We start from the raw sequence: 11,005 nt of genomic DNA, 5'->3' as shown, positions 1-11,005 counted from the left end.
ATGGTAACACTTACAGTTAATATACAAATGGGGTAATTAAATTCACCAGTAAATAGCTGTGAGTGAGTAAAATGAGTTGGACATGTGCATCAGCACGTGAGAGGAAATAATATTCAGGAAAAAAATCACATCATGTGTCATGCAGGCCATGCCATGCATGTAAAAAAACAACAAAAAACTATTGTCTCTTCCGGGACCTGTTTCAATACACTGAATGTATGTTTGCACAAGATGGTTGAGTAGTGGTTTAATAAAAGATTGGCTAGAATGCCATGCATGTGCCATGTCTGGGCAGGAAGGAGAGAATATGAGCATTTTTTGCAACGTGAATTGAGGAGGAGGAGGAGGGACCGACATTGCCTTTTGGGTGGTCATTCAGTCATTGGAGTTGATCTGCTTCATCTGTAGTTCAGAAAGAAAGACTCGTGCCTGGGATTGCAGCCTCCGTGATGTAAAAAAGTGAACGTTTTAACAGTGCAGACGACTTATTGATGCCTAAAGATCACCATCGTCCTTTTTGCATAGGCACAGCCACATGCAGCTGGCACTGTGAGGTGGTTATATTAGATAGCCTATAACACCGAGAAAAGCCCAAACATGGAACTTTTTTGCTTGGAAAAGGACACAATCATGCGAGCTCAGAGAGATCCCAACATCTTCTGCGATGAAAGAGTATTGCAAAGTCTTCTAACAGTGGAGGACAGATATGTTCCGCAGGGACCCTATTTTAAACGTGTCCAGAAAGATATTCAGCCTTTTATGAGGCGGATGGTCGCGACGTGGATGCTGGAGGTTTGTAGTTAAAGGTTTATTTATGGAAAGTGTTTGGTTGGAGTGTGTAAAGACTATGCAAAAAGTATTATGTAATGTAGATTATGTTGGCAAGAATCTGAAGTAGCTAGCTGGACTTTGGCAGACAGTCAAAGTCAAGAAACATTTCTCAAGTAGGCTAGTCAAACTAAAAAAAACATTAGCCCAGACCTCTATGCATAGCATAGCCTATATATGTATATATATATATATATATATATATATATATATATATATATATATATATATATATATATATATATAGCATATGTGTAATCTATTCATCGATGTGCAAATATTGGAAAGGAAAGTTTGATCGAGAAATCAGCAGGAAATGCAACTCAACCCTCCACACTCCGTGATAGCCTAACTTACTTGTCATTTTAATATTGAACGCTTTTGTGTGTTTTTTCAAGGCATGCTTTATTGGACAGATGAGGGTCTGTGCTTTATTTACGTGTGCATGTTCAATGTTTTTTTGCATTTGTGTAATTTTTGCGAATTTTTTAAACAGCCTGTGAGTTGCTTGTGCGAAAGTGCAACCATGTTGAGAATCGTCGATTTAAATGTTTTACAGTTCATCAATGCAACGCAATAGTCGATATAGTTTAATTAGAGAGATACATATATGTGTGATATTATATGCTGTCATTGACATTAGGAACTGAGTGTTAGATCACTTTTTTTTCTTTTTTCTTTTTTTTTTACCGTGACGAATCACCAAAGCAGTCATGTGTGGGCGTCATTTGGTTTCAAAGCACACCCGGCTTGAAATGAATGAAGATCTTTACCACTGGAAAGTTCCTCTTTCTCATCAAAAGAGTTACAGTACTAGGAACATATTGTAGTTGCAAATTGTAGGCTACGAACCTAATATTACATAAAGTAGAATTCATATAGCTTATAGCCAGGCTACTTACAGTAAAAAAATATAGGCCTAGCTATACATTAAATGTAATAATGTTCCATATAGTAAAGCTAAAAAATGGAATAGCCTATGAAAAGAACTTAAAGGCCTGGTTGAAGAGTATAACAATATTTAAAATAGAGAAGTTGTTCAATGCACACTAAGCATTTGACAGACAGTCTAAATTGTGAATTAATTCTGTCGTGTCCCTGTAGGTTTGTGAAGAGGAGAAATGTGAAGAGGATATCTTTCCCTTGGCAATGAACTACCTGGACAGGTTTTTAGCTGCAGTTCCTACAAGAAAATGTTTCTTGCAGCTTTTAGGGGCCGTTTGTCTCTTCCTGGCTTCAAAATTAAAAGCATGCCAGTCGCTGTCGGCCAGGAAGCTCTGCATGTACACGGACAACTCTATTACATCTCAACAACTGCTGGTAAGAGCTGTTGATGACAGCAAGAAGTCTTCCATCTGTTGTGTAATTCTATATTATTCATACCCCAGATTAAATACATCATATTTTTTTTTATTAAATAGCCCTAGTTTGTGAGCTTCTTATTCATCATATTTTTATTATTGTAAATTTTAGTGAATTTAGAGCTTCCTTTGCCACATAATGGTTGTTTTGACATTGAACAGTCTTCTGGTTTGAGCTAAGATGAAATGCTCTTGTGATTTTGGCCTCTGTGGCTGGAGTGAGGGATCTCTGATGAGCGTGAGAATGGTTTTGAATGGTTCTCATGCATACACTCTTAAAACAATGTTCTTTATTGGCATCTACGGTTCCATGATGAACCCTTAACATCCATGAAATCTTTCCATTACACAAAAGGTTCTTGATAGTGGAAAAATGTTCTTTAGGTTATTAAAAATGCTCTTTACACTAAGGAAATAATGGTTCTTTTAAGAGCTGAGAGGTTCTTTAGGGAACCCAAAATGGTTCTTCTATGGCATCAATGTGAAAACCCCCTTTTGGAACCTTTATTTTTAAGAGTGTAGATTGGCAAAGACGTTCTACTTCCATCAGACAGTCTATTCTAATCTCATATGAGCTGGTAAAACCCTGGTAAAGTCTGAATTGAGATGATCTCTTGATGATCGCTTTTGGATGTTATGTGTGTTTATATCGACCGAGGAAGAGAGAGAGAGAGAACAGGAAGGAAGGTAAATTAAGGCAACTGTTCTAACAAAAAGGTTTGCCATAAATTGCAGTGGTAATTTTAGTACCAACACAGATTCTTATTAACCGACTGAAGCATCCAGAAGGAGCTGGAGGTGTCTGTAGGAGTCTTGACCTTGGTGATTTGGTGTCGCTTTCAGGGACTGTCCCCACTTGGCGGAGTTTTCACTAACTTCAAATCTTTCACACTCTCTCTTCACTCATCAACACACACACAATAAGGGTGGAGAGCTTCTCACTTTGGGCTGTTTTTCCCCTCGTGTCTTTGCTCTTGAGAGTTTCTCAGAAAGCAGCTTCAGCAGGGCGAAACAAAGCCAGCCAGGCACGTGCGAGGAAGGAAGTTGAGCGTGTGCATGGAATGCTCCTTCATTGGTGGTGGAGATCAAAGACAAGGGGTGGAGCTTTATATGATGACCTGATTCATTTTACAACTATGATGTCCCTTGGGCAAGAAGATCCATATTTAAAAAGCAACTTAACTCAGTGTTCCTGTTTTGAAGAATCACAAGTTGGAGAATGTGTTGAGTGACACAATGACACAACCTAGACTTTTTAAGGCACACAACCTTGTGTGTTAATGCAATACATGTTTTTGCACTTTAAAATCTTTCTGTCTGGAGTAAGTATAGCATGTACTTACAACAGAAGATTGCAGTTGCCTAGTTGAAACAGTAGGGGGCAATAAAACAGACGACAGTCAGGAGTTTGATTTAGTCAGATACACTTTCATTGACAAACAATGGAGAAGTGATAGCATCAGATATTGATACTATGGTACTGAAATAATAAACTATGAATACTGAATAAATATGGTACTGACATAATAAATTAAGTTCAAAACGTAGGTTCGGGAGGAGCCCAAACATTCAGTCCTGTCAATTATCATTATGAGCGAGCGTACTATATAAGCAGCAGACACCACGTCATCTCAGTGACAAATTCTTCCGGCAGCTCTCCTCCAGTAAATTACCTCTATCCTATTACGCGCAATTGCATCATAGGTTTTTTTAATTCGGAGCTCAAGCCGAGCCTCGGGTTCGAGCCTCCTCCAAGGACAGCAAGCCAAGTTAGTTTACTATTAACCTTTAAGGTTGAATGGGCAGACGAACTAGTGAAACCATGGTATTTATATCATATAGTTTGTGTAATCATTTGCAGACTTGTTGGACTTAATGACAGTAAAGTTCATATACATTGTAAAAGGGGATTTTCCAAAGTTGTAAGTAAAACAGGTTATTGGAGTATGTTTTCCAAGAAAATACCATTTCAGTCTTCCTACTGAATTTCATGTTTAATTCAATTACTTTGTCGTTTCTTTGTAATTATTTGTGAAATTTACTTTCAAAGTAAATCCTACACTAAATTGTATTCAGTGTAGACATTACTAGGTCCACATGGAATCTCTGGCTGCAAAATGTTGCATGACATTGATATATATATATATATATATGTATGTAGATATATATTGCATGACATGATATAGCAGATCTAGGCAGGTGGAGCTGGGAGAGGTGGGGGGTTTCAGAGGAACTCTGATAGAGTTCTTCTGCACGACCAGCTTACACTGAGCAGAGCACTGAACTAGACTATGTAAATAGCGAGCAAGCAGTCTCATTGGCTGTAGAATCAGCAAAGGGCAATCAGATTGTGCCGAAATTTTGAAAAAGACCATCCTCAAGCCATCTGGGCCTGCTCGTAGATAATACCAAAACCCTACTGCATCCTGTATCCATGTATAGTGGGTAATGTAATCTCTGTATGTTATCCTGCCAATCATATTCATTATCTTTTGTTCTGTTTTTGCCTCTCTCTGTCTCTCTGTTGGAGTGGGAGTTGGTGGTTCTAAGTAAATTAAAATGGAACCTGGCTGCCATCACCCCTCTTGATTTTATCGAACACATCCTGCACAAACTGCCCTTCCCTGAAGACAGACAGACGCTGATCCGCAAACACGCGCAAACCTTCATCGCCCTCTGTGCAACAGGTAGGAGCTGAGTGACATTGACAGCATTCATCAAAAACTGATGGGCTGAATCTACATGTTAGAAATCCATGATGTGAATGTGTTATGATGCTTTCGGCCTTGTTATTTGCGTCTATAAAAGTGTTGTATATTTAACTGGGTGTGTTTCTGCGGCCCTGCATCTGTTCAAGAGGCGGAGGCCTGAACATGAGCCAAGCAAACATGAGAAGAGCTTTTTTGAGCTATTACAAATGTTTTTGTCGTTGCGTTTAACAATTTTCTCAAGTTAGGAATGTTGGTTTTCTGCACAGCTGCTAAACTGCGGCAGTCACTCGAGTGTAGTGTTTATTCAGGGATGACTGTTGCATCCTCTGCATCTGAAAAAAGCAGCACGATAACTCCAACAAAGCAGATGAAAAGAACGACTTCCAGCACAGAATAGAGGAGGCTTTCCTCTCCAACTGAAAACCGAGGGCCCGTTCTCAGGATCTCAAGACAGAGGAAGAGGGGGAGTAGTTCCTGGAACCTCAAAGCCCTCTGAGAGATGAAGGAAGGGAGGGAGGAAGATGGGGTGGGAGGAGAAGGAAGGCTCTCCTCATTTTCCATTCGCAGCTGCAGGAGGATTTAAGCGAGGTAGTGATGGTAAAACAGGTCTGAAACCGGAGAGCGTGTGAATGTCAGGTTAAGGTTTGTGTGGAATTCAAAACAGATGTAAGATGCAGATTCAGACACCACAGATTGCATAATCAGAACTGTTTCATTGGAATTTATTTTGAAGGTTCTCTTAGGTGAGTAATGTTCTAGGGAGTTTACTGACCAGGCCACTAATGTTTCGGGATGTGCACGTGTTTGTTTTTTCCTCAGATCACAGCTTCACCATGTACCCTCCCTCCATGATCGCCACAGGATGTGTGGGGGCAGCAGTATGTGGCCTCCAGCCCAACCAGAGCAACCAAAATCTGTGGGGGGACAATCTGACGGAGCTGTTGGCTAAAATCACCCACACTGAGGTGGTAAGTGTCCCAACATCTTCATACTAAAAAAGAAATTAAACAAAATCTCAGTTATTACAATGCTACATAGCAAATTACCTTTTGAGATATAGTTTAACCCAGGCTAAGCTAAAGTTTATTTGCTTAGTTGTACAGTAATCCATTCATTCTGTGACAGAACTACAGAACGACTTCCTGTAGATCCCATTTTTTTCGTTTTTTGTTTTGACACATTTCCTATTGAAAAATACAGTTGGGGTTGGACACATCTCGGAGCTCATCTCTTTTTTTTAAAAGCTTTATTTCAAGCAATGTTATTTTAGCATAATTGAAATTTATTATATTGTAATTTTTTTTTTACATAATTAGATTTCAAATTATTTAGATTTTTAGAATGCCTTTTAATAATACTTTTCCATCAACTGGTTAAAATGTATAACACTGTGTGTATGCTATCCCCGTAAACAAAAAACAATACAAAAACAAATACATATGTGGAGTGGAAAAAACAATTATTTTCCTCCCTCATTCTGACTATCTGTCATAAATTATACATTTTTAAGGGGTGGCTCCTTTAAATTTTGTCAGTAAACAGGCACTGTTATGATTGGCTAATGTCATTGCATAGGAAACAGCATCAAAACCCACTCGATGAAAACATCATCCACATCAAACCAAATCTTTCTGAAGCATCTGCTTCATCTTTCATCAAAAGTTCCTTTGCAAACTCTCCATTACACTGTGCCTTGTTGACAAAACAACCTGCAGTCAAATGCTCTGAACAAACCTATAGTCCTCAGACGCAATCCATGATGCCATTGAAAATAAGCCATCCACTTGTTCCTGATGCTGGTTTCCTTCTGAAGTCTCTACAGAAATGAGCAATTGGATGCATCAAAGCAAACGTTCCTTTATGCATTCATTTACTCTTCCACTTGTCCTGTTGTTGGCAGACTCAAGCGCATGGAGTGCGTGAGTAACTGTATACTGTATCCAGTGTAGACAGCGACAGTAATTGTAATGGTTTCTATTTGCTTTTGACGCAACGCGACGCTCACATTCAGTGTAGACAAGTGCCAGCCGTTAAGCAACTGAACGCCAGTGGGCAGGACCTATGGTGGAGGCAAATGCATTTGCCAGTGTGATGTTGCAATATCAAAACGAGTCGTTTTTGGAGCTTGATTAAATAAATGCTTTGTTTATAATGAGGAGGACGTTTTAAGCTATGAAACTTTTTTTAACTGTACAAAGACCTCTTATATGTCAAAAGATCAAGGCAAATACAGTTTACAATTGAGTGTCCATGACAACTGATGACTGGCGGGAAACTAAGACAAAGAAACGCATATGACTGATGAAAACAAACTGAAAGTCCATGAAAACAGAAACTTAGAACAAACAAAACTGAGTGCGTGTGACAGTCATAATTACAACAGAAAATATCTATCCTATATGTGGGGGGCCTATTCTGCACAGTGGGAGTAAAAAAGGTTGAGATCCACTTTTCTAGAAAGCATTTATTGAACATTAAATTGGACATGTTGGTCTTTCAAGAGAAAGACTGTACGCTTTTAAATGTGTTCAAGACAAGTCCATTTTTCTTGAGAGACAAATTGTGGACATAGCCTACATGTGCGTGTGCAGGACATTCATGCATGACTGTATGGAAATTGAGAAATGTAATTTTATGAATGAATGTTAGTGTGTGTTCAATGCAACGATGGCGGTGTGTTTTCAGAGCTGCATACTTGTGGCGAGACACAGGCCTCTCAACCACATCTGTGGATTAAAACACACACACGCACACACTCACTCATGCTCTTACAGAAACGTACACATCTTGCCTTCAGGCTGTTTTGAAAGTCTCACAGTAAAACTTTTTTGAATTAGACCCAGAGAGTGAACGCCCCATTTAAACTCCTCACATACACTCATATGGTTGAACACATTCTTTGTCTTTCCTCAATGTAATGTGTTAAGTTTTTTTTCTCCATCTGAAGTTCTGGAAAAAACACCACATGCCTCCATTAGCAACCATTCCTTCCTGTGCCTGTAGTTGTCAAGACAATGGGGCCTGTTGTGTCTTCTCATTCGGTTTAGAGCGAGAACAGCCTGTCAGGTTTTAATTATCCTGAGAAAGACAAGAGTTTGATATGGGATCATTTCATTAGACCTCACACTTTACTGCAGAAAGAGGCAGGCACAAGAAGTCAAAGTCTTATTGTTTGATAGTACATGGTCCTTTGTAGCCTATTGACATAAAGCCTAAACCAGTTTGCAACTTAATTTTGGCTAAGAACTGCCAACTTAAGGTGCGGTCACATTAGCAAAATTTTGGCATTCAATTTCACTACACTATTGTCTCTTGTCAGTAGTGTAGTGATGTAGGCATCACAATTCACACAGAAGTCACTTTTTAAACCAGGCAATTTACTATCAATTTTCACAAAAGAGTGAAAATTTTTTCAAAGTAAATCCTACACCATTTTATTTTTCAGTGTAGTTAATAACAGAGATGCTTTCCCTTGAGAAACTTTACGTTCTTTCGCAAAAGTTTTGTTTTCACCTGAGAAACTTTACAGTCCATCACAAAAGTATTGCTTTCCCCTGAGAAATACTACAGTCTCTCTCAAAAGTATTGCTTTCCTCCGAGAAACTTTACATTCTTTGACAAAAGTATTGCTTTCCCCCGAGAAACTTTGTTCTCTCACAAAATTATTGCTTTTCCACAAGAAACTTAAGGTTCTCTCACAAAAGTTTTGCTTTCCCCCTAGAACCTTTACGTTCTCTCTCAAAAGTATTGCTTTCCCCCAAGAAACTTTACGTTCTCTCACAAAAGTATTGCTTTTCCACAAGAAACTTTACGTTCTCTCTCAAAAGTAGTGCTTTCCCCCGAGAAACTTTAGTTTCTCTCAAAAGTATTGTTTTCCCCTGAGAAACTTTACGTTCTTTGGCAAAGGTATTGCTTTCCCACAAGAAACTTTACGTTGACGTTCACTCTCAAAAGTATTGCTTTCCCCCGAGAAACTTTACGTTCACTCTCAAAAGTATTGCTTTCCCCCGAGAAACTTTACGTTCTCTCTCAAAAGTATTGCTTTCACCCGAGAAACTTTACGTTCTCTCTCAAAAGTATTGCTTTCACCCGAGAAACTTTACGTTCTCTCTCAAAAGTATTGCTTTCCCCCGAGAAACTTTACGTTCTCTCTCAAAAGTATTGCTTTCACCTGAGAAACTTTACGTTCTCTCTCAAAAGTATTGCTTTCACCCAATACACTTTACGTTCTCTCAAAAATGTGCTTTCCCCTGAGAAACTTTACGTTCTTTGGCAAAGGTATTGCTTTCCCACGAGAAACTTTACTCTATCTGGGAAAATTATTGCTTTCCATGCAGTGTGTTTGAGGATGAAACTAGTATAGTCAGAGAAGGACTTTGGTATAGTGCTTAAGTTGGTTTCTACTTCTTTCCTTCTATTTCTTCTAGGACTGTCTGAAATCATGTCAAGAGCAGATTGAGCAGTTACTGACCAGCAGCCTGAAAGAAAGTCAACAACAACAGGACGGCAGAGCCAACAACAAAGGGACACAATCTCAAAATCTGTCCTGCACCCCTACAGATGTCCGTGATGTCAATTTATGATGTCAGTTCCCGTTCCTATCCACCACACCTACTCAGCCTACAAATGATTCAGTTATTATTGTATTACTGTATTTAAGTTTTATTTCAAAGCCACATAAGGTGACTGTGACGTCATGGTCATATGCGCATAATATACAAACACAAGCTTGACGTTTTATTAAGGAGCAAAGCAGCTGCTGCTGCCGTCTCATATCTGCAGGCGGTGGCGTTTTACATACTTGAATTTAAATTGAATCGGCCTCAAACCATGATTAAATAATGCAGTATGTGGTATATTGCTTAACAAAGAGCATACATCTGTATTGGCTATCATATGCAACTTTATCTATTAATACTATTGATATTTTATTGAATAATTATAATAATAAGGACAATATTACATTATTACTAAGAATGTTATGCTTTATAATATAAATACATTCTTATATCGTATAGAATGTATTGCTTTAGTAATTCCCAGAGGCCGTTTTTTATATACTAGGTAATTTAGAGTGCATCCAGATGTGATCCCACGGAAAGCTATTCTAGACAGAGACATCCATCAGTCCTTTCAGTGGGATCGGTTTGCTTATCATCAAGATATTAATACAATGATCTGATGAGTTACTTCTTGGGTATGAGTAACTCCATTAGCATAGGGATTATTTACAGATGAATGTAATTGCATGCAATAAGCATATATGAATATGTTAAATGGTTTCTATCCATACATGGTGACCATCACAGCTCCATGAGAACACAGGACGGTTTCAGATAGACTAAGTATGTAGTGAACGTGAAGTAAAGGTGAGGTAGGCAAGGAAGAAAAGAGGTGAATTGAAGAACACAGATTGAAAGATTTTGCACGCGATTGAAATATGAAAGGTTTTAGACAGGTGGTTTCTGGAACGAACTAATCGTCGGATGAATAAAATGTGCTGTTTGCTCATTTGATATTTAAAAACACCATCACATGTGAGTCAGAGACACTCGCTATGCTGAAGGGATTTATGGTGGTTTAATGATTTGGGAGTCTTAAAATCCTTCCTAGCAAAAACACGATACAAATGCACTTTGAGATATCACCTCTCGCTGGTTATCCGTGCTATACAAGAGGAGGGCAAGGGTTTTCATTTTTTTTTGCATTGTTTTTCTTTTTTAAGTTATTTTTGTTTTGGGGCTGGTTTCCCATATTAGGTGTGCTTGCGGGTTATAGTTTTAATTTTAGACCAACAAATTCAGACCATAAACTGATCTAACAGTCAGCAACTTCCATAGAAATGGTGAGGTTTGACATGCCAAGATTAGTTGTTGTTGTTGTTTTTTTAGTTGTGTTAAATTCATGTCAGCATAGATAGGACATCATCAAATTTCATTAAATCACTTTATTTTATTTGTCTATTTTATTTTGTCATCTACTTGAACTTTCTCATATATAGGAAGAAGATATTTTGAAACATTATGCCAATTTCCTTTCTCTTTCTTCATTAGTTTGTTCTTGCACTTTTGAAAATTGATTTCTTAAGTCAGTTCTCTTTATATT

General features: G+C 38.3%; 1 protein-coding gene across 2 annotated transcripts; it reads left to right on the top strand.

The window, feature by feature from the left end:
* Positions 1 to 221: 221 nt before the first annotated feature.
* Positions 222 to 9,900, top strand: ccnd2b (cyclin D2, b). 2 transcript variants are annotated; one of them, XM_056233523.1, is made up of 5 exons: positions 222 to 792; positions 1,933 to 2,157; positions 4,726 to 4,876; positions 5,720 to 5,868; positions 9,328 to 9,900. In XM_056233523.1, exons 1-5 carry the CDS (start codon positions 598 to 600, stop codon positions 9,481 to 9,483), a joined length of 876 nt encoding a protein of 291 aa, XP_056089498.1. In that variant the 5' UTR covers positions 222 to 597; the 3' UTR covers positions 9,484 to 9,900. The 2 variants fall into 2 exon arrangements, with proteins under 2 accessions (XP_056089498.1, XP_056089497.1); XM_056233522.1 differs by having other exon boundaries at positions 223 to 792; positions 1,933 to 2,149; positions 4,718 to 4,876.
* The last annotated feature ends 1,105 nt before the right edge of the window (positions 9,901 to 11,005 follow it).

Source organism: Rhinichthys klamathensis, unplaced genomic scaffold (assembly GCF_029890125.1).
Source record: "Rhinichthys klamathensis goyatoka isolate OS25496 unplaced genomic scaffold, OSU_Roscu_1.1 h1tg000370l_1, whole genome shotgun sequence".
NCBI lineage: Eukaryota > Metazoa > Chordata > Actinopteri > Cypriniformes > Leuciscidae > Rhinichthys > Rhinichthys klamathensis.
The sequence above is the reverse complement of the archived record's forward strand: the minus strand, read 5'-3'. Positions and strand labels throughout refer to the sequence as shown.

Coding starts and splice junctions, on each gene's coding strand:
- ccnd2b (XM_056233523.1), top strand. CDS start 598: ATGGAACTTTTTTGCTTGGAAAAGGACACAATCATGCGAGCTCAGAGA. Junction 793..1,932: donor TCGCGACGTGGATGCTGGAG/GTTTGTAGTTAA, acceptor GTGTCCCTGTAG/GTTTGTGAAGAGGAGAAATG. Junction 2,158..4,725: donor AACAACTGCTGGTAAGAGCT/GTTGATGACAGC, acceptor TTGGAGTGGGAG/TTGGTGGTTCTAAGTAAATT.